The 24,346-nt window shown below is 38.5% G+C and overlaps 1 protein-coding gene across 4 annotated transcripts in view; it reads left to right on the top strand.

Annotated features, from left to right (window-relative positions):
- TMEM241 (transmembrane protein 241) overlaps positions 1–24,346 on the top strand; it is a 110,297-nt gene that overhangs the window by 46,265 nt on the left and 39,686 nt on the right. Inside the window, exons 11-13 of one of the 4 annotated variants that reach the window (XR_001599392.2) lie at positions 1,494–1,528; positions 8,609–8,737; positions 12,087–12,148. Coding sequence is in view for 3 of the 4 variants with exons in the window: in XM_016164491.2 (XP_016019977.1) it covers positions 1,494–1,528; positions 8,668–8,737; positions 12,087–12,180 (199 nt within the window). In the remaining variant the exon portion in view is untranslated. Of the gene's footprint in view, positions 1–1,493; positions 1,529–8,608; positions 8,738–12,086; positions 12,205–24,346 lie in introns of those variants that run through there. The other 3 variants (XM_016164596.2, XM_016164491.2, XM_016164761.2) reach the window with 3 other exon arrangements.

Raw genomic sequence — 24,346 nt, 5'->3', positions numbered from 1 at the left:
TATTTGCAAAATTCAAATAGGGATTAGAGCCGAACTCTGTTATTTAATTATTTCTTCTTATCTTTGCTTCCTAACATTTTATTCCAGGGTCACTCTTTGGGGTGATTCCAATTATGAGATTTGGGGTATCATGGCAAGTCCTGGGAGATATTTTGAGATGGAAATAGGCTTCTCATATCCTGCCATAGGAGCAATAACTTCTCTTGCTGAAGTTATAACCAAAAGGGGATCCAGTGTGTGTGTGTGTGTGTGTGTGTGTGTGTGTGTGTGTGTGTGTGTGTTTTAATAGGTACATGTAAACTCTGTCATATAAACCTACAATTTCTGAATGGTCAGACATGTGGCTATTCTCCATTCTTTTTTCTGACCCCCCTCTCTTTTGCCTCTTTCCATGACATTGTTCTTTGGAACCATCAGAGAACCCGTGCATTAGCAGTAAAGCAAAGGAAGAGCCTGAGAAAAACAGAATGGTGCCAGGAAATAATCCAGGAGCTGGGCAGGCGAGGGCTGATGAGCTAATAGTGTTTTCCCTGTTCAGAACTGTCTTCCTTCACACTGTCTATAATGTCACTGACTAGAGATTTGTTGCCATGGTTCTGTGTCCTGGTGCACTTTAAAGCCACCAGGACCATAGCAGAGTAAAATTGATGCCTGGACCATACCCTCAGAGATTCTAACTTAGGCCTAGATGTTGGGCTATCCTGATGTGCAGTCAGAGTTAAGAATCAGAGTAGGCCATCTAGCACTTAAAAAAAAAATCCCTCTTATACTTGGATAAAAAGTTTTATTTCTAACCTCTAACTATATCAGCTGCCTGGATGGCATGGGGTTGCGATGAAAGAGTATAGAAGGTGGGCTTAGGGAAGCATGAAGATGCTATAAACAGGCACTGGGAAATGGGAGAAGCTTCTAGAGAGGAAGATGGAAGGGTACCAAGGACGAATATGGCTTGCCTAAGAGGGACATGCCTCCTTATCTTTTCATCCTTTTTGGCATCAATTGCAAATCTGCCTAGGTAGTTTTCAGTCACATGATGTATGTGGTGGATCACATTGTGGGCTAGCATCTTGGATGTTTAATTTACCTTCTATGCAGTTAATTTTGTGGTAAAAATAGACATAGCTATCATTCAACAGCAAGCTTTTAGAATGCAACCTATCTGTAATTTAGAGTTTGTTTTGTTTAATTTACAAATACTTTTGATAGATTAGATGAGCGTGATATTCATTAGTAGCATGGCTGACACTCAGAGCAGGGCATAGATCGTCAGTTCGTCACAGGGTAGATTCAAACCTCTTGCCAAAACCTGAAGCAATTGAAGAGATTCTCACTTTCTCACTGAGGATGTGGATTTAGGCAGAATGAGACCATTCAGTGCAGATAATTTACTCTTAGACCAGTTCCACCGTTTCTAAGTAGAATGGTTAGGCATGTATGTTGTTTCTCCTCCGTATGGGGAAGCTTTCTTCACTACTCTGCTGTTTCTTTTTCAGCGTGGTGCTCCTGGCATTTGCATCTCATCCCACAGGTAAATATCATTTTGTTTGTTTGTTTTACATTGCCCGTTTAGTGCAGTGTCCTCTGACCCTGCTTATAACTCTGAAGAATATTTTTTAAAAGAATGTGATTCCCTTCCAGCATGTCAAACTCAGAATTAGAAGTGGCTCACATACTTGAAACTATTCTGATAACCCATTAAAGAGTTTTTGCCTGTGGATTTATTCTTATCCCTTTTTTAATTTTGTTGTGCATGTTTTTATCTGGTGCAATCTCAGATGTACAGACAGGTTTCATCTGCAGAGTTGACTATTGCGGGCATTATCCTCTTCTAATTCTTCCTTAAAGCATCCAGAATTCTAGTGCTAAAGGATTTGGTGAAAAAGTTCAAATTCACCCTATTTCTGACTGATATCCTTTTATAAATTTTTTTTATCATATGTTATCATCTAATCTTCATAATTCCAGATGAAAGAAACCAAGTTTTAAAACTTAACCTTTATCCTGTTGTTACCTTGATTACTCTATAGTTGTTTTTCAGATTCAGGAATTGCCCACAATACTCTATTTCAATGTGGATTTTTACTTTGAAAGGTTTTGAAGTTGATGCCAAAGATAAAACAATAATATTTGTGTGAGGTATGGCTGAAAATACATGTTTTATTGGCCATGTTCCTTAAACTAATGTTTATTGACCATTTGTTATGCATAAAGCATTTCCCAAGCCTTCAGGGTCTCAGTTCTCTTATTTGTAAAATGGAAAAGGTGAGCTGGATTATTTCTAAAGCCCCTGCAAGCCCTCATAGTGTGCCCAAAACAATGACAGCTTTCCGTTTGTGTTTTTAGCTGCTTCAGATTATTTGAACTAATATCCTTAGGGAACTGTTGTCAGTAACTTGAGTAATGTTTCTAGATTGTATCTGACATATGTAAACCCATGTCTCATAAGGATAATTTGGATTACTTTTCTCTGAATGCATCATTCCACACTTGCTTATACTGTAGCATATCTGCTATTTTCTTCCACTCCTATAGTCTGGTGTTATCTTACAGCTATGAGGTATTCTCTTGAGTGCCCTCTCTACAATCATTTGTTGAAAGCCTATCATTTGTAAAATAATAAATCATATAAAACCATAGTGTTAACCCTAAACAGTTCCACTTGCCCATAAGCTAGTCGTCTGCCTCCTGTCATTCCTTCTTGCAGCAAGGGGGTTGCCACCCAGCAGGTACTTAGGAGTTTACTTACTAAGCATCCTCCCCCTTTGAAATGCATTTTGGTCAAAGGCCTCTGGAAAGCTTTGTCTGCCGGTTCTCCTTTGTCGACATGTTCATTTACTTCCTGGGTGATTTCTACTGGATTTGATAATTGTCACATAAAGAAATCACTCTGCCTTTCAACTCAAAGGTTATACTCATTCATTGGTTACACTCAGGATTATGGGGGCTGGGAGGAATCTAGTGAATATCCAAGGTGCCGCCACATTTTACAATGAGGCAATTGAAGTGCAGGGCAGTTAAATGATATGACCTGGATGATGCACAGGAGGTGAGTAGCAGAGGGAGACAAGTTTAGGTCTCCTGACCCTCTTTCCAGGCTTTTCTTTCTAAACTGCTTCTTTTTCAGTGGTTTTATACTTTATTATAAAGTCTCCCATACTTTTGTGTGATGCTCCTGAATTTCTTTCTGGAGCTTTTTTTGTTTTGGAGGGTGTTTTGTTATCAGTTTCCAAGCCTGGTGACTGCCGATAATCATTTACTTGGGGCTGCATTCCCACATTTTACGTTGAGTTACTGCTAAACTTTTAAGTCAGCACAGAAGACCTGGGACACTTAATTACTCTCTGGAACTCAAAGTGATTGGCAACCTAAAGTTATAGACTGGCCTGGACAGAAGAGTCATTTAAATAGGTTTTGGTTTGTTTGAAAGAAGAATTAATTTTCTTACAAATTATATTTTAAGTTCAGAAAAGAAAGAATCGGCATTGGGCATCAGATGCTCACTCTCCATTCCTCCTCTTTGACCATATTGCATGGTGAATGACTGAGGCTGTGTCTGTGGTAGGCAGCTCAGGGAGTTGTAAAGCCTATGGGATTTATCAGAGAGGGGCTTGGTATACTTTCCCGGAAGGGCTTCTGGATGCATCTTTGGTTTGTTGCAGTTTTCAGATAGCTGAGGTGGAATCTTTGAAGAAGCCAGGTATAGAAAGTAGACTTCTGAGAACAATTTTGCTGGGCTGATGACACTATCTGTGACTGGTGTTAATAGCAGAGATGGCCTTAGCCTCCCTTGCTGTAAGTAGCTGAGGCACCCCAGCGAAGCCCTGCAGGCCTTTGTAGCCATCGTAGCAGGGCTCTAGCAAAGGCCCTGGAGAAGGTGGGTGTAGGGGTACGTACATCCTGGCGGCAGCCTTTCATTATACCAGCACCAAGTTCAGTATCTAACCCATGAACATCCCACACCTACTTCTATGTGTATTAAGTAAAATAAAGACACTGTAAGATGTTCATGATTACATTTGTTGCTTTCCTAGAACTCAGGCATAGTAAAACACTTATATTTGTTAGAGTAGATAACTAAGGTAGATAGATATTAAGGTAGGAATTTGCTATGCATGATGATAGAAGTTCACAATCTAGGAGACCTCTGGAAAATCAGTTTTTCCAGCTTTTTAAACTCGTCAATTGTTCTAAACTTTTTGTTGGGTCCTAGTGTTGTTTTCTCATAGTATAGAGTTAATTATAATGTTTAAGCAAATAAAACAGCTGAGGAAAATTTCTCTTCTCCAGAAGTATTCAAGGACTACTGCGATTGGGTGGCTCCAATTCTTGCCAATATTTTAGCTTTCTTATAAGTAGTCTAGACTGTTTTTAAGACAGAACAGCACTTTATTCTTTCCCAGTTACTTATTACACTTTCCATCAACACTGTCCACTGCTGGGCCTGAGTGTTGGTCCAGGAGAGTGTCCTGATAGCCCACATGTGTACCCTTTAAGACACAACATGAGTCAGGGACATAAGTGCAGTCTTATTTTGAAGGATCTGTTAATTTTTGACATTTTAAAACAGAGCATAATTCCACTTCATTTATTCCCACCTCTTCTTTTTTTACTCATATTTTATTTGGTAGTACGTATGAAATGTTTTAAAATTGAGATAATTTACATATATTTTGTATATGAAAATTATATTTAAGACCTATCTTAAATGCACGGCTTGGCCAATTATGACAAATGTATACACCCATGTAACTCACCGTTCTATCAGGTATAGAACACTTTTGTCACTACAGAAAGTTTCCTCACACCCCTATTGGTCACTACCTCCTCACCCACCACCGAAAGCCGCCACTGATCTGATTTATGTTACCATAGGAAGTTCTGTCTATTCTAGAGTCTCATATAAATAGAAACACATAGGAAGTATTCCTTTGTGACTGGCACTTTCATTCAGCGTAGTGTTCAGAGATTCATCCAGCCCGTTGTGCATATCACTAGTTTACTCCCTTTTGTTGCTGGATAATGTGCCATTATGTGAACATACCACCTTTTCTTTATCAAGTCATCTATTGATGCTCACCTGGGCTGTTTTCATGTTTTTGGCTGTTCTGAATAAAGCTTCTATGAACATTTACTTACAAGACTTTTTGTGAACTTATGTTTTTCTGTCTCATGGATGAATACCTAGGAGTAGAATTTCTGGGGTTTAGAGTAGATATATATTTAACTTCTAAAGAAAGTGTCAGTTTTCTAAAGTGTCATACCATTTTACACTCCCATCCAGAAATGTATGAGAGTTCCAGTTGCTCCACATCCTCACTAGCATGTGGTGTTGTCAGTCTTACTTTAGCTATTCTAGTCCTGGTCCCTCAGTAGTGCTTTTGAATAAGCTACCCTTCTCATTCACTGATGAGTAGCTAAAAAAAATAAGCACTCTTGTAGATGCAGATGATATAGCTGTGTGTTACAACCTTTGGGGTACATTGGGACCTAATGGCAGGGATCAGGTAGATAGTTCTCCATGTCTTAGGCACAGGCCTTGCCACTTTTTTTCCTTCTAGCACTGAGTTGCCTTCTTGGTGGTAGAATCTACCTCCCTCTTTAATCTTTCAATTTCATAGTTCAGGCAGAGGCTTCAAGAATCTGGGAACCCTGCTTCCCCTTGGACTGTTTTAAGCAGTAATAAAGAAGAGAAATTCTTCCCATGTTTGAGAGTTTGGATTTCATTTTTGTGTGGGTCCCCTATGTTGTGGTGTTCAGAAGAGAAGATCCCAAGGCACCAGAAGGGTAGGGAGAGCCACAGGAATCTGACCCAGAAATGACCTTGTTACCTGGTGTGTCTGTTCTCATGGTGAGATAACGCAAGCAGACTAATCACTTCTTGGAACTGACCTTCCTTTTTCCTGCTAGTTCTGAGGGCTAAAATGTGATGAGAGGAATTTTTTTTCATTTTCAAATATCAATTAGTCTCGAATGCAGTAAGATTGTGCCACACTTTTTACTGTGGATCCACAATCTTCAGAGAAATGGGATTCACTCCCTCACTCAGTGAGCCAGCAGAAATTTAACTGTGGAGCATAGGAATGAAGGCTCAATCCAGACTTTATTGTATCAGCTGCATTTGATGCCACAAAACATGTTTACAAATCTTGAACTACTTAATTTGTGCTTAAGTTGTGTGTTCTGCACTAGATGGTGCAGGAGTGTTGTTTTTTGAATATCTTTACAAATTTTTTAGGCTCCTGGATCTAGTCCTCATGTGGTTGGGGTCAGCCAGCTACACACTACAACAGCTTCAGGGCTGTTTGTAACATAGTCATTAACCTTTGCTGTTTAGAGGTTGGTATGCACCCCATCTGTTTAAGAGCTCTACTTTAGTAAAAGTGGAGGTAGGGTGAAGGCATCAGAAGGCAAATGTTTCGGGTCAATTCAAAATTGAGGACCAGCATATTCAACTGGAAAGTGTTTGGAGCATTCCCTCCAGGGAGAGCAAGAGAGATTTAGGTCTCTCAGTTCAGTAGTGCTTATTATATGTCAGAGTTGGTCCTAACACAGTAGATACAAGTGATACATAGGATAGTGTCCCTATTCTCAGGGACTTCTTAGTTCTAGCAGGAGAGATAGGCATGGAGTCAGCTGAGTGCTATGTGAAAAATGTGTAGAGGTTTTAGAAATGGCTCAAAGATAAGAGGGAGCTATTCTCTCTCTCTCTCTCTCTCTCTCTCTCTCTCTCTCTCTCTCTCTCTCTCTCTCTTTCTCTCTCTCTCTCTCTCAATGATCTATAGGATCAATTTTCAGGATTTGGGTGAGGGTTATCATCTAACCAGTAAGTTCTAGAATAATTTCTTTATCCACCTCCTCCCTGTCTCAGCCTGGGCTGGGTTGTAAAGACCGCCAATGCACCGCGAGTCTAGTTTACCTCCCAGAAGTGTTTCTGATGAAAGACTAGGTGCTGAGAGGAGGAAGCGCCCAAGCGAAATCTCGAGGTCCTGCATTTAATTTATCTCCCTCTTTGCCCGTTCCTTATTATCACACTGACTGCGCTGCAGTTTCTCTCACACTGAGAGGGAAATTGGGAAAGGGCCAAGAACCAACAGCTGCCAAAGAGATAGAGAGCAAATCCTCCATGACATCCTTTCACTGCCTGAGCGGGGGTGCTCTGGCTGCCCTCTAGGACCACGGTGCCCAGGGTCACCTTGGCTGTCACTCCTGTGGGGAAAGGGACTTCCGATGGTGCTCCTCATGCACTGAATGACTGAGCCTGATGATATCATTTACAAAGTCTCTCCACCAATATAGATCCCAAGGAGATGATAAAGGTATTCAGTGGAATTGTGCCGGAGAGGACAAGAACTCATAACCTCTTGCTATATTGCACAAAAACGAGATCCCTTGAGTCCCTCTCCTTTTAATTAAACATTCGTACATATGTTACAAATGAAACAAAACAGTAATAGTCATGATAAAAAACAACCCTCTAAAGAACTGTAATTCAGAACTTTTCTTTCCAATGGCTGAATCATTTGCAATCATTTAGGTCTCTGAGGAAGTGTGGCATGCCATTGTGTCTTTTGTTCTGACACTCTTGATTAATAAGTGTAGTGATGAAGCAAATACTGCCCTTATGTTCCACTGCACACCTAACATGCTGTGAATACTCGTAAAAATCAGCCCTTCTTGCTCCAGTCCATCCAGCATTGAGAGACAGACCAAGGCTGGGGTCCTGGAAGGCCTGACTCCTCCAGTCTCAAAAATTCCAGATTTGGAAGGATTAAGCTATCTGCTGTGGAAATGCTTAATTCCTTGTCTCTGGACATTTTTGGAAGGCTTTCTGCTTTTTTAATCTCCTGACTTCTTGTTTGTGACCAAGTTCAAATTCCAAAGAGGGAAGCAGCCAATATGCGTGATTATTTCCTCTTGCACCAAGTGGAACTAAAAGAATGAACTTACTTCACTAGAAATAAATGTACCCTTTGGACCTTAAACTAAAGTGAATATGCACAGTCGGTTGGCCCTTCTGCCATTTGTGCAGTAATTAAACACAAAAATGAAAAAAGATGTCAGAGACATGCATTCACATTCTTTTTTTGGATATAAGGCAGAGAAGAATAGAAGAATCTTTAAAAAAAGATTATTTTTGTCCCACACTCTGCTTTGGGCAGGATTGGCTGCCCGGTGCAGAGGAAAGATTCTAGGGTTCAGAGTGACAGAGGTTCACATTGTGACTGCTCAGTTTCAGAGTTATGTAATCTCAGGCAAATCTCTTCTCTGAAGCTCCAGTTAAAATGGAGATAATACAACTTCATAGAGCTGTTACAAGGATTGAAAGAGATGATGTACATAAAGCTTTTAGCATGGGGCCCTACACATGATAGACTCCACTAAATGGGCATTTTCTTCGTCTTCTCCTTTTTTCCTTCTCCTTTTCTTCCTCCTCCCCATCTTCCACCTCCTTCTCCTTCTCCTTTTTTCTCTTCCTCTTCCTCTTATTATTATTAGCAGAAAATGCTAATAACATAGAAACCCTAGGAATACTGGCGTGAATTCAGTGATGGAGCAGTTCAACTCGCAGAGGGCTGTTGTGCTAAAGACCCTCATTTTGCATTTCCAGAGCAGCTGGGGACATATGGACTGTGCAGGTCATTGTTTCATTCTTGCTGTGCCCCTCAGGTGATCTCTTCAGCGTCCTGGACTTTCCATTCCTGTATTTCTACAGATTCCATGGCAGCTGCTGTGCCAGGTAACCTTAACTTGTAAAACACTTGCACTTTAATTTGTATGTTTCTGTACTACCAGCTGTGTCTTTGTTTCAGCAAAGTCCCGGGTCACTGCTGGTTATTCAAATGAGTGGCAGAATAGTGGCAGGTGCAGGCATGGAAACAGCCCTCTAGGCCATCAATGGGTTGTTGTGAACACCCTCAGGTGCTCAGGGATGGCTTGGGGCCTGTGAGGAAGTTTCTTTCTTATCCAGGGTCATTGTTTTCAAATTTGTAGAGAGGTAGGGTTCTCCCACTCTTTTTTTCTCCACAAGCAAATGTTAAACAGAACTTCGCAATGTAAAAGTGGTGAAATTGATTCTGTTCAAGAGAAGATTTGGGTCTATGGTCCTACCATCTCGACTTCTACCTAAACTTTCATCTTGCTCCTAACGGGCAACCTCCAAAATAATTCAACTGAACCCCATGACTTTGGAAGCCATTGACTAGGGGATGTCTAGACATAAGGTAATCATTAATCACCTTGGGAAATGCTAAGGGAGGTAGACCAATTACATGGATAGAATTAGATAACATAGAAGTTCATACCCATCCTATTTTCTTTTTACTGCATGATCCCCACTTTGTTTGACTCTATTATGCTCAGAAGTAGAAAGGTTTCTGTGGACAGTCTCAAAGTATGTATTCTGATATGGTGGAAAGACCAATCTTGGGTTGAATTCCAGCCTTGCTGCTTCCTAATTGTGTGGTCTTTGGGCAGGTTATCCTAGCTTTCTCAAAACTTAGTTTAGTTCTATAAAATGGAAAAATAATATGCAAGGTTGCTGCCTATATTAAATAAGATTTATAAAGCACTAAGCATTATGCTTCACCCAATAAATGATGGTCATTATTATTACCTGCTCAGATCAAGCATAAGTAAAATGTCAGCACACCATGAGCATAAAGGTGAGACCACTTAGTCCCACATTTACAGGATGCTACCTTATGAAGCAATGTTTCTTTACAGTATCAAAAATCTGATATGTAGCTAGGTACAATTTTTGATCTTTTATGACAAAAAAAATCAATATTATAGAGTTTTCTTTTGCATTTGAGCCTTAGAATGATTTATTTATCATCCTCAGAAAAGTTTCAGGAGAACACTGACAGAATCCATCTTCCCAGTTCCTCTCAACTTGATCAGGTCTTGTCATTTGACCATTAGCTAGGACTGCGTGGCACGACTGTTAGTGCTACTCTGGCGCCTGTGGACTTGTTTCCCTTCAGGTCTGGTTATTTGGCAGCACAGGATGTGGAGGGGAGGACAGCCGCTGTTTGCTTGTTTGGAACAGAGCAACACTGTCCACAGCCTGTTGGTGTTGGCTTTGTGGGGTGACATTCTGGCTCCATTTCTACCCCTTTTCATATGCCACTTTCTCATAACCCAACATGAAAAATTAGGGTTTATTTTATTTGAAAGACTTGGAAATCTTTATTCAAATTGATTTAACTCTCTGTTACATTTTACTCCCTGGCTTTATCCCTTTTAAGAATGTGTGTGTTGGTTTTCACCATCTCATCTTGTGGCTCTTCCCTGACCATATCTTAGACTTAGAGTTGTCCCCTTCGGGAGGCCCTAGGGGAGGTCAGAAGGGGCTACGGAGACCAAAGGATACAGTAGTAACCATGCCCAGGATCCCTGTTAATAGGGAGCCCATGCTCTTTCACCTCCGGGGTTCTCCAATTATTTTAAAGATCTACCTCTGTAGCGAGGGGAAGGAGAGCTGAAAATGGAAGAAGATAAGGGATTCATGAGTAATTTAGAAATGATTCGCAGATATTTCAAGTGATGGGAATGAATCATGGGTGCTTTCATAAACAAGTTGGTCACAAACCTGGAGGCTCTGTTCTAGCAGAGAGTTGGTGCTGAGAGGGTAGGTCATCATGGAATCATGCCCTTCCTCTGGCTGGAAGTGGAGAGGAGAGAAAAAGACTGGAGCAAAATGAGGTTTGGGAGATTGGACAGGTACCTGTGAAGTTGTTATCTCCTTGGACACGGGGCGGGTGCAAGTGACTCAGTCTCTAATTCATAGCTTCCTGGCCTCCCATGACTGCAGATGCAAATCTGAATGAACTTTGCAGGTCATCCAGGCCAAACAGGTTGATATACACACAAGGGACTCCTAATGCTCATCTCTGATCCTGCTCCAAGAATATGGCTGTGAACTAACCTAATCTAATGAAGTGAAGGCACACATTTTTATGGAATTTGGCCTTAAGCGTGTTTAATTCAATTTAAGCTGCTCCCAAGTAAGCCTGTCAAACATTGATGTAATATCTACTATGACCAAGGCTCCATGCTTGGCTCTATTTGGGAAAATTCAGAGAAGCCCAGCAATGGGTTCAGCCTCTCAGAGCTCACGATCTGAGTTGGAGTCACACAGCAGTGCCTATAATATAAGTCAAATGGCAGTGTGGCATTTAAGGCCCTGGGGGTACAAATAGATAGAGCTCATAAGACCCACCTCTCTGGTTTGAGGTACAACTGCCGTCATGTCTCTTGCTGTTTAATTTTCAATTCCAAATAATAGTTACATTCAGGCCCTGTCTTGCATGTATTTGTGGGAAGTCAGCCTCTGTCATGGAGTTTCTCTGCCACACTCTCTTCCCCAACTATCCTGCTTCCAACGGCCAGGAAGAGTAACTGTCCTCTTTGGAGTTCCCTTTGCTTTGGCCTTGGCTGCACTGTAACATTTTTGAAAACAGTTCCAACGTAGGCCACTATTTCCCCATCTGCCTTGCTGATGCAGACCTCTGAATAAACCCTAAGATGATGCCCCAGCCTCAGGCTCCCTTGGTTTTCAGGTCATATGGGATTAGACATCGTTACCAAAGTAGCTTCCATGTAGGTTGGCTGGGGTTCAGGGACTTCTGTTATGGAGCAAGCCTCCTTTTTAGAGTCTTACCTTGAACCCATGGGCCACTCCAGACTCTCTGCCCTCATATAGTGAGTTTCCATTTGGAATTTTCCTGGCACTTTGTTCTACTTGAAAGAAATTGAAGCTCTACCTTGGCAAGCACCAAGCTCCAGAAGTAATATGGAAAGAGCAGGAGGTATTGTTTTCCATGCTCTTTTTTCTTCCTTGATTTAGCCAGAGACTTCTCAAATTTCTAAACCTCCAATAAAATGCTCTCATCATAGCTCCTTAGAAAAGTAGAGCTTAGTGGGTTTTTTAATTTTTGGTGTTTTTTTAATCCAGATATTACTAGGAAACACAGATAAGATAGATGTGTAATAATTAGAAATTGACTAGTAAAATGTAACAGAAAATAGTTACCTATTGGCTAAAGGAAGACAGGCCTCACTAACAAAATATTTTCTCCTTCCAGTGGATTTTTAGGATTCTTTCTCATGTTCAGCACAGTGAAGCTAAAAAGCCTAATGGCCCCAGGTCAGTGTGCAGCCTGGATTTTCTTTGCTAAGGTAAGAGAGAGGGGAGGAGTGGGAAAAATTGATCTCAGGGGCCTTTGTGTCCAGTATTTTCAGAGCCTGTGTGATGTCAGGGTTGCTTTTCATGGAATCATTTCTATTTATTAGCCTTGAGACTGAGTTTTTGCTTATTCAGGTAACAACTTCTGAGGTCTTCCACCTCTTTTATTAGCACGATATAATCTTTATCATGCTCCTGGAAGGTGGCCTGGGTAAGCCATTTAACTTCCCCGAGCCTTAATTTCTCCATCTGAACATGAGGGGTTTCACACAAAAAAAATAAAAAACAAACAAACAAAAACCCAAAAACACCTCTAAGTCTTCTCTAATTCTAATAGACTGGACTTATGGATGCATGGGACAGTTCTTATCATCCTTCCTGGGAACTGTGAGGATGTCTAGAACTAAAGTGACTTGCCCAACAGGTCTCAGCTTATTAGAGAGAGGAAGATAGGCAATGGCCTGACTGGGGGACTTAGATGAAACAAGAGAGTGTTATAAGAATGCCTGTGTGTATCTGATTAACTGTGGTTGAAGCATAAGATAGAGAGTTAGGAAAATAAGAAACAGAAGGAGCAAAAAAGCAGCAGTGGGACAGATGATTTTAACTAAAATGCTTTGAGATTAGCTTCCTTCTAGTAGAGAATTTCATTTCTCTAATGTCTGTGAAGGAGTCAGGTTGCAGGGCCCTAGGTGCTAATTCCAAGGAGTGAGATTTCTTAATTAATTTAATCGAATGAAATAATCATTTAAATTTGTGCCTTTAGTCATCTTTATGTTTGTTGGTTGGTCGCCCCCACCCCTGAAAACAAAGGTAAACATTTTGTTTTTGAAACTCAGGTTTCACAGTGATATTTTCACCTGGATAGTCTACTTTTTAATAGCATTAATAATTCTAATTCCAGCAGAATGTAAAGAATGGTTGAGATACTAACTTCCAGCATGACAGAATGAGGTTGACAAATCCTCTCCCAAAAAAGCAACTAGAAAGCTGGGAAAAGGCTGTGAAAAATATCCATTTCAGCTGTCTAAAAATTGACCAAAGATATACAACAAACCAAGAAACAATTGTTCATGAAAACAAACTTCGGGTAAGAACAGCATAAACTTGTGGCAATCTTGCCTAGTATTGCCTCCATTCCCTCCTCCTCAGCTCTGTCAGTGTGATATTTTAACCAGACCACCGAAGGCTATGAAAATCATCAGCCTTGCTGCCACTTCTAGAATACTCTATTGGAGTATTTTCAGTCCATTTGGACTATTTTCAGTTAAAGTGGCTGAGTCAGTCAGTGGTAAGTGAACAAGAAGAGCCAGTAGCTCTACTGTCTTCAGTTTATAGTCCTCTTAAGAACAAGCAGTGGTCTAGCTGGGGATTTAATAGGTAATTCTGGGAGATGAGAGAACCATCAGGGGATTGATAACTCTCCATATATCCCAGATTGATCTTTGTCTGTGTGCATGAGCATCAGAGATGGAGGCTGCCCAAAACATCCACACATCTCTGGCCAATAGAACTTGTGTGCACACATAGAAGAAATGTGAGAAAGCCTACAGAAAGTAAAAGCTGGGGCAGACACGAAAGCAGCCTGAAATCTGACTTTGCTTCTCAACCCATACACGATCAGAAGCAGAGGGAAGAAGCATTCTGGCTCAAGGTATTAGAGCAAAACCTCTGACTAGTCTTTGCCAGAACACTAAGCTTGACAGACATGGGGATGACTCCTAGGAATGCAAGCTTTAAATAAAAACAACAGCAAAAAAAGTGGGTGAAGACCTCAACAACTGTACCACATATAGAAGACAGATTTTACAGACTTAGTGCAGACAAATTACTAAACAGAAATACCACAGTACCAACAATGCTTGGGGGAAAGTCATAATCCAGAGGTGTTATCATACATATATTATGTGAAGTGTCCACTACTCAGCAAAAAGTAGAGGCCTTCAGTGAAACAAGAAAGTATGATTCATGCAGAGGAAAAGAGCAGTCATTAAAAATTCTGTTTGCATGTCTGTTCCTCAGATGTAGGACTTAACAGAAAAAGACTGCAAAACAGCTACATAAATATATTCAGAGACCTAAAGGAAACTATTTTTAAAGAATTCAAGGAAAGACTCAGTAAATATAGAATCTTAGTAAAGAGATAGAAATTATTTTAAAAAAGAGAACCAAATGGAAATTCTGGAGTTGAAAAGTACAATAACTGAAATGAAATGAAAAAAATTCTCTAGAGGTACTCAATAACAGATTTGAGAAGGTAGAAGAAAGAACAAATGAACCAGAATGTAGAGCAAAAGAAATTATTCAATCTAAAGAAGAAAGACTTTTTTTAAATTCAAAAACTGTGAACAGTGGCTTAGAGACCTGTATGTGTGTGTGTGTGTGTATGTGTGTGTGTGTATATATATATATATATCAGAAGAAGAGGAAAGAGAGGTAGAAAAAAATAGGATTAATGAATGACTTCTCATCAAAAACAATGGAGGCCAGAAAGCAGTAGGAAAACATATTCAACATGCTGGAAGAAAAAATCTTCAATCAGGAATTCTAGATACAGCAAAAATATCCTTCAAATATGAACTAAAAATAAATACATTCTCAATTAAAGACTGAGAGATTTGTTGCTAGCAGTCATATCAATAATTACATTAAATGTAAATAGGCTAAATACCCCACTTAAAAGTTAGAGATTATCACACTGTATAAAAAAGCAAGACCCAACTATATGCTGTCTACAAAAGATAACACCTTAGATTCAAAGACACAAATAGGCTGAAAGTAAAAGGATGGGAAAACATAACTATGCAAATGGTAAACATAAGAGAGCAAGCTGGAATGACTATATTAAATCAGACAAAATAGACTTTATGATAGGAAATATTACTAGAGAAAAAAGAGAGACATTTAATAATGATAACGGTTAATACATAGGAAGCTATAACAGTTATAAATGTATACACACCTAGCAATAGCAGCCCAAAATATATGAAGCAAAAAGTGACAAAATAGAAAGGAGAAAGAGACTATTTAACAATAATATTTGGAAATTCTAGTACTGCACTCTCAAAATTGATAGAATAACTCATAGAAAAGCAGGGTTATAGAAGGATAGAGATGACTTGAACAACACTCTCAACCAATTTGACAACTGCCATTTATGTGACACTCCACACATCAACTGCAGAATACATAGTCTTCTCAAGCACATATGGAATATTCTCCAGAATAGATGTTGTTCTGGATCACAAAATGAGTCTCAATAAATTTAAAAAGATTGAAATCATATGAGGTATGTTCTCTGACCACAAGCAGAAGTAAATTAGAAATTAACAACAGAAAAAAAAAATCTAAAAAAAACCTCAATTTATTTGGACATTAAATAACATATTCTAAATAACCTATTAGGCAAAAAAAGAAATCACAAGAGAAATTAAAAATATGTTGAACCAAATGAAGACAAAAACAGAACATCAAAACTTATGGGATGCAGCTAATGTATTGCTTAGAGGGAAGCTTATAGGGGTAAACACCCGTATCAGAAAAGAAATGTCTCAAATCAATAACCTAAGATTCCATATTAAGAAACTAGAAAAAGAAGAGCAAACTAAACTCAAAGAGAGCAGAAGAAAGGATATGATAAAGTTTAGTGTGGAAATTAATGAAATATAAAACAAAAGCAATAGAGGAAATCAACATTGGCTCTCTGAAAACATCAACAAAATTGAGAAACCTCTAGCTAGACTAAGAAAATAAGAAAGGAGATACAAATTATCAAAATTAGAAACGAAAGAAGGGATATCACTACTGATTCTATTTAAACTAAAAGCATTGTACATTATGAATCAGTCCATTCATATTATTAATTTTATGCCAGAAAATTAGATGATTTAGATAAAATGGATAAATTTCCAGAAAGGCACAAATTAGGAATATTGACTCTAGAATAAATGGAAAATCTGACACACTCATAACAAGTAAATAAATATAAGTAGTAATTAAAAATCTTTCTACAAAGAAAAGTTTAGGCTCAATTTGTTTTACTGATGAATTCTATCATATATTTAAAGAATATATATTTTTCTTTATAAATTCTTTTAGAAAGTAGAGGAAGAGAGAATAACTCCTAATGTATTCTATAAGGTGAGTCACCTTGATACTAACTTCAGACAAAAAAAATTGTAAGAAGTGTACAGGCTAAAATCCCTCATGAATATAGATCTTTAACAAAATATTAGCAAACTGAATTTGGCAATATATAAGAAGGATTCTATACCATGATCAAGTGAATGTATTCCATGAATACAAAGTTGGTTTAACATAGGTAAATTAATGCAATCCATTATATTAATAAAGGACACAGATACATGATTGTGCGAATAAGTGCCAAAAACCATTTGACAAAATCTATGAATATTCATGATAAAAACTCCTAACAAACTAATAATAGAAGGGAATGTTCTCAACCTCATAAAAGGCATCAGTGAAAAACCTGTAGCTAGTACTATACTTGATGGTGACAGGGAATACTTTCCCCTTAAGATTGGAGCAACACAAGTATATTCACTCTTACCACTTTATTCAACATTATACCCGAAGTTTTGGACAGTGATAAAGAAAAAAAATTCTATTCACAGATGACATCCTTTATGTAGAAAATCCTAAAGAATCTATGAAAACAGTAATTGAATTAATAAACTTTATCAAGTTCTCAGGATGCAAGATCAATATACAAAAATCAATTGTAGTTTTATATATTAGTAATGAACAGTCATGTTCATAAAAAATTAAATTAAGAAAATAATTCCATTTATAATAGTATCAAAAGATTCTCAGGAATTAAAGAAGTACAAGATTTATAAACTGAAAATTACAAAATGTTTCTGAGAGAAATTAAAGATCTCAATAAATGGATCAACTCAACATTGTTAAGATGGAATCGCTTCCTAAATTGATCAACAGAAATAATGCAATCTGCATCAAAATCCTTGCAGGCTTCTTTGTACAAATTCACAAATTTATCCTAAAATTTATTAGCAATACACAGTCAAAACAATTTTGGAAAAGAAAAATGAAGTTTGGATATATAAACTACACAGTTTGAAAACTCACTCTAAATCCAGAATAATCAAGACATGTTGTATTGCCATAAGGATAGGCATTTATGGTGTATCGATTTTTGATAAAGAGGCAAGGCAATTCAATGGGAAAAGGATTTTCTTGTGAACAAATTGTGCTGGAACAGTCAGATATCTCCATATGCAAAAATAAAACAAAACAAAAACATACATAGTCCCTTGCTTCATACTGTTAACTCAAAATAGATCGTAGACCTAAATGTGAGCTAAAATAAAATACTCTTAGAAGAAGATGCAAGAAAAAGTCTCAATGATATTGGTTTAAACAGAGTTATTAGATTTGACACCAAAAGCATACACCATAAAATAATTGATAAATTAGACTTCATTTAAATTAAAATACTTTGTAATTCAAAAGACACCATTAAGTAAATGAAAAGATAAGCCACAGCCTAGGAGAAAATATTTGCAAGTAATACGTAATAAAGAATTTGTATCCAGAATATGTACATAAAGAATTCTTACACTTCAGTGAGAGTACATACAATACTTCAATAGACATTTCACTAAAGAAGATATATGAGTGAGTCATAGGTCCATGAAAAGGAACTCAGCATCATTAGTCATTAGGAAAATATAAATTAGAACTGTGATGAGATACCACTACATTAAGGATGGCATTAAGGAGGAGGAGGAGGAGGAGGAGGAGGAGGAGGAGGAGGAGGAGGAGGAGGAGGAGGAGGAGGAGGAGATGGAGGAGATGGAGGAGATGGAGGAGACGACGACAAAAAAGTGTTGGCAAGAATATGGAGAAACTGGAACCCCATAAATTACTGGTGAGAATGTAAAATGGCATAGACACTTTGGAAAACTGGTAATTTCTTAAACTGACTATACAAAACAGTAGTATGATTTCTGGAATTTACCTAAGAGAAATGAAAACATATGTCGTGAAAGACTTAAACATGAATGCTTATAGCGGCGTTATTCATAATTGTCCCAAAAAGGAAACAATCTAAATGTCTATAAGCTGGCGAATGTATAAACAAGATGTAGTATATACAATCCATGGAGTACTACTATTCAGCAATAAAAAGGAATGGCTTATTAATACATTGCTACAACATGGATTAATCTCAAGAACATTATGTTAAGTGAAAGCAGCCAGTCACGAAAGAATACATATAGTATAATTCTATTTATGTGAAATTTCTAGAAAAAAATTTATGGAGACAGAAAACATACTGATGGTTACTTGGAACAGAGATGACTATAAATGAAGTGATGGAAATATTCTAAAACTGGGTTTTGGTGATGTTTATGCCATCGTTTAAATTAATTTATTAAATTTGTTCATTTTAAAAAACATTGAATTTTACATTTATAGTGGGTGGATTTTATGACATTTAAATTATCCCTAAAAGTTGAAAAGTAACAGTGCCTAAAGCATAGCGCTTAAATCTCATCTCTTTAAGATTAGGATGGACATTTTTCCTGTGTATATGGTTTTGCCCATTTTGCTACTAGTTTCATGAGTCTTCTTTTTATTTGACATAGTTTTTCTTCTCTTAAACTCTGAAGGAGGTTTTTAAGTACCTTCTCTGTAGATAATTCAGAAAGTGGAAAAATTTTTAACTGGCTGCTGTGATCTAATGCTAATCCTCCTTAGATGTGGAGGATTGGCTTAGATGAACCTTTAAGATTTCTTTCAGCCTCAGTTCATTAAGCAGTTTCTGTCTCTCTCCGTTTTTCTATCTCTGTCTGTCTCTGTCTCTATCTCTGTCTGTCTCTCTCTTTCTCTCCTTTTTTCTTTTCTATTTAAAAATAAACTCTGTTATCCTCAATAACATAATATTTACCCATTCTTTGGGCCACCTACACATCAGAATGTGCTGACATTTGAAGTACAACATAATTGTACTTAGCAATACAGCATTTCTCCATGATGTCATTGTGACTGCTGGGTGCCAGCATATTCGGAAAGTGACTCAGAGATGTTCCATTGTTCCCAGGGGAGAATTTGGATTGTGTGAAAAACTCATAGATGCACAGGCAGGGAGGTCATTTATAAGGGCACTGAAGGTGGGTTCTCCTTTGCTCCAAAAGGACCCATTCTCTTCTGTTTTCCAAGGAATTGTCATATCAGCTTCATCACTTCCAAGTTCTGAGAGAAGGCGTCCCTGCTGCTCTTTGGTCCTCACTCATCTTTCTCAGTATATTTCTTGGGTCTGAGAATGCTCAGTGTGGAAAAAAAAGTGCCTCCTAAATTACTTTATATTGTTATCACTATTATTATTGTTTTTCTCTTTGGGAATTTGAGTAACATTCTAAGAAGCTAAAAATAACAATACTTAGCAACCTTTTTTTTTTTTTTACAAATGTCTTCCTTCATTTTGCTAAATTTAGCCATGTGAAATCTAACTGCATCTTCATAAAATCTTGAGATCCCTTCCCACTTGTAACGTAAAGTATTGATGCAGTAAAAAAAGTGATTGAATTTAAGAGAAAAGCAATGAAATGTGTAGACATATAAGGAAGACATGACATGAGTTTATATTATTCTCCCAGGGAGTTTCTCCAGCAGTTAAGTTCTCGCATGAGAATTCTTCCTTCTCTCATCCTTGTTAACTTCAAAATGATCACAGTTCTCAGCATCCACTGAGCAGAAGCAACTGAGACCAGAGTGAGTTTATGTTGAGGTTGAACCAGGAGAAAGAGGCATCCCCAAACAGCCTCACTGGCCTGCTAGGGTCCTGAGGATCCAGTACTTGCTCCCCATTTCAAGCTGTCTCTGTAAGAAGACAGTTTTCTTCCTTTAAGCTAATGCCATAGTTGCTGCCATCATTTGTACCCTGAAGACAATGGTAGACCTTAGGAAAAGAATTTTTCTGTAGCTTGCCTAGGATATGTCTCTTGATTCAGTTTAGTTTGTTTTTGGATTGTTAGAGATTCAACTTTAACATGCACATGGCCGGGACTAGGCTGGCCAACACTCTGGGCCTGCAATGTGGGATCTGCGTGTGATGATTCTCGAGGTCTGCTGAGAGTCAATGAGTAACTCCTTAAATGTTGCACTCTAGACACCTCACTTGCCCCCTCTCCCAGACCCTTTTCTCACCCTGTGTCATAATTTCCTGCCTGCCTAAAACAATGGTGAATTCATTGGGATTTTGAGGTATACTAGATTCTTACGGTTTTTGTGGTATTGACAGTGTCTTTGAATGACCTTATTTTTGGACATGGTTCTACCAATTAGTCAACACCTATTAGGGAAATCTTTGGAGTACCTGAATGTTGCGGGTGGGGGGAATGCATTAGTGTATGTGTAGCATCTGCTTTATAAACCAGAGGAGAAAGTAAAAGTGACAAGACGAGACTATTAGAGAACAGTGCTGAGCCCGGTAGTACTGACTTCAGGAGTTGTCGGGTGAAGGGAGACCTGTGCGAGTTGAGGCAGCAGAATGACTGAACTGGCCCCTACAAGCATTGGTTGCTTGGGGAAGGTGGAAGAATGGAAGGAGGGCCTTCCGAGATGAGTGGCAGGGGGCCCAAGGCAGGATGCGTAGGTGTGGAACCACGAGGAAATAAATTTGGCTAGAGGAAGAGGAGAGTGTGGAAGAATAAGGGGAAAATTGGGCACAGAAAATCAGATTATAGGAAGCCCTAAAAACCATGCCACAGAGACCATTGTGCACCTCCAAATGAGACTGACTAAAGGTAATGTTTTAAGCAAGTTGATACACGATAGTGCTTAAAACAGATTGGAAATGAGTTCCAAGCATTTAGAAGAGAGGTGAACGAATGTAGCGATGACAGAAATGAAGATGAAAGGTCAAACGTGATTAACAATTTGAAGGAAAAGAAATTTTAATTACTTACTTTATCACATAATTGTGTGATATAATAAAATTAGACAACAAAGACTCAGATTATTTCAGAACATTTTAGAAAAGGGAGCGGGTAATGATAATTTGCATACAGAGAGTGATAGGGAAATCACAAATGGCTGCAAGGTTTGTAGCTAGAAACATGGGAAATCCATGGCATTACAGACAGAAGTGGGAGTGATTATGAATGAACATCTTTGAGGGGGAAAGCTGGTAACATATATTTTAGACAAAAGTGTATGGTAAAAAACATCTAAATGGAGCTGCTTTGTCTTGAAAACATGGAGTGAAATGTAGGTGAAAATTCGGGGCTTTGCATGTACATTTGGGTTTCACCTATAGAGAGATTGATTGAAATCAAGAAAATGAATAAGTAGATGAGCTCACTGAGACAGTGAAAGGATTTAGGGAGAGCAGAGCAGGGGCCTGGGACTTAGCTTGGCACCAGTAAGGAGCAGGAGGGAGGTAATAGCTAAGGGGTAAAAGGGGGAACCAGGAAAATTCGGTGTGGAGAAGACTAAGGGAGAATTTTAAGAAGGAAAGCAAAATGCCGCCAAGAAGTCAAAGCGATCTAGATTGAGAAAAGACTAGGGCAAGGACATTGAGGAAATGGTTTTAGTGAAAGGGCAGGATGGGAATGGGGCAGAAGATGGATCATAAATACTCAAGAATATATAAGAAGTAGATAGAAGACTGTAGTCGGTGGCGGGCAGGGTGATAGCTAGATCTAGAGAAAACTTTTCTAGGAACAGAAAAACTTAGGCAGGCTTGAAACTAGAGAAGACTCCTGTATTCAGAAAGATTTAAAGGTGCTAGAGAATGAGGGGAAACTGAGAGAACACATCTCATCAGGAAGCAGAAGGAATACGGGGCTAGCTTTAGAGAAAACGAAGAGCTGTTTTCCTGAACCTCTGCAGAAGGGCAATGATAAATAGGAGGGAGTCTTTTCCATGAGGCACATGGTAGAGGGACTGGGATTTCAGGGGGAAAGGAAAGGAAAGAGCACTCACTGTTTGGCTTTAATCACTATGCACTGAAGCCCCCTAGTCCTCATTTGTTTCATCTGTAAGGCCAGGAGTCTGGACTAGATGATATCTAAAGATAGCTCAGATATGTTATGATTCTAGTGAGCTCTGACACTGTTGACCGTATCTGATATTTAAGACTAAAAGCTGATGGCATTTATATTCAATTGTAGGATTATATATAATGAATGCTAGGAGCTATATCATTAACTATCAGTGTCTATATTTGTCAGATTTAAAGTGTTTAATAGAACTGATCAGAATAAAGTAGGAAACCACCCAGTAATCTGATCTTTTTCCATCGCTATCACCAAATCCACTTCTCTCCTCAAAGATTATGTATAAATGCTACAAACAGTTATTTAGAGTGTTTGTCCCTGTTTTTATTTTATAGTTTGGACAGTCAGAATTCATGCGTATGGAATGGGGTTTCCCTTCCCATTGCTGCTTAGGATAGAATGCGGCTCGCACAGTCCAGGTGGAAGATGGGGAAGCCTTCTGAGACAAGGTCCCATGTGAGTCTTCAAACCTGCACTGTGTTGTTGGTGCAGAAGTGAAGCAAGTAGGTGAGGAACAGGGCATAAAATATCACAAAAGTAGAATATTCTAGAACTTGTACTCCTCCGTGTTTCAAGGTAGAACCAGAATATATGAGATAATGTATATGAAAAGAGCTGAGAGTGACGACATGCAGTAAACACAGAGCATTTTGTAGAGTCATATAAGCCCTGGACCAAGACTTAATTTTGACTTAGCTTTGAGTCCCAGGTCTCCCACTTTCTAGTATGTGCTTCATTTTCTCATCTGTAAACAAATATAATAATAATGACTACCTTACTGAGAGGGTTGCATAATATTTAGACAGCGCTTGAATAGTGAGCACTGGCAGTTGGCAGACCCTCCTTGGCTCTGTCAATCACAAGTTTAATTCTTTCACCAAATTAACCAGTGATTTCCTGAGTCTGAATTTACCATTTCTGTTCACTAGTTCTAGGTAGTGAATTTAGCTGTGGACTCCCTACTCCAGACATTGCTCAGAATTCAGCATGCCAGAGAACAAGGGCTCTCACAGCTCTTTTAATCAAGCATTGTCTAACAAAAGAGGCAATTGATGCACCATTCACAATGTTTTTAAACCTATATAAAGAGTCATTGATTCAGAACAGTTGCTGTGCTTGTGAAAATGTGTTTGATGGTTTCCATGGAGACCACCCTGCTGGCTGTTCTGCAATCACTAGTCTTAATTATACCCTGAGATTGCCAGGGAGGCTTCAAAGCTGTCTCCATAACAACACCTCCTTGTGTAGTAACACTACCGCTGTCTTAAACTGTTTCCCATGCAGGAGTTTCTCTTAAGAGTTGAGAAGATTCTGCTGGTGAGTTTCAACTTCCGTTTGATTTATTCTTTGAAGAACTCTTAACAATGGGAATTTTTCTGCGTTTTGACTGCCTGTCTCTCAGGCTGTTTTGCCAGGTCTTTGGAGCATGGCCTAATGTCTTTCTTTTTTCAGTGACATGTTGACATTTCTCTTAAGCTATTGCCAAGATATTGAACTAAGAAGGAGCCTTGGCTATGTTGGTTTACTAAATAATATTAAACCTGTTTAAATATAGAATGAAAGGGTTTTCAACAGATACTGTTAGGGTTCGATGTTTGGAATTTTTAAATGTCTCCGAGACCGTTAGTAAAACTTGCTGTTTATGATGGAATTAAAAAAAAAAAAAAAAAGAAGCAGCAACTCAGTGTCCTTTTAATAAGGAATCACAGATTTCATGACTTCTAAAATAACATAATTTCTTACTCTCCATCTGATTTTTTAGATATATTGGTAGGGAAGTTCTAAAGCTAAACGTTTAATCATACCTTGAACTTCTGAGGAGGTTCCGGAATTAGACTTCTTAGGATGTTCAATTTCTGACACGTGCATACTCGCATACGCACACCTCCACCCTTCCCTTGTCCCCACAAGAACAGATTACTGAAAAATCCTGGAAGTATAGTTACAATACCCATCATGTTTTACTCTCACTAGGTCAGGTCTGTGCTGAACAGAGTGTTAGTTCTCTTCCTTCTACTTCCTACACTGTTGTTACTATTATTTTTCCAGTTTTATTGAGATATAATTAATAAACAATATCATATGAGTTTAAATTGTATAACATAATGATTCG

Source organism: Rousettus aegyptiacus, unplaced genomic scaffold, assembly GCF_014176215.1.
Source record: "Rousettus aegyptiacus isolate mRouAeg1 unplaced genomic scaffold, mRouAeg1.p scaffold_m13_p_12, whole genome shotgun sequence".
NCBI classification, from domain to species: domain Eukaryota; kingdom Metazoa; phylum Chordata; class Mammalia; order Chiroptera; family Pteropodidae; genus Rousettus; species Rousettus aegyptiacus.
Note: the sequence above shows the minus strand (reverse complement) of the source record. Positions and strands in the feature narration are given on the sequence as shown.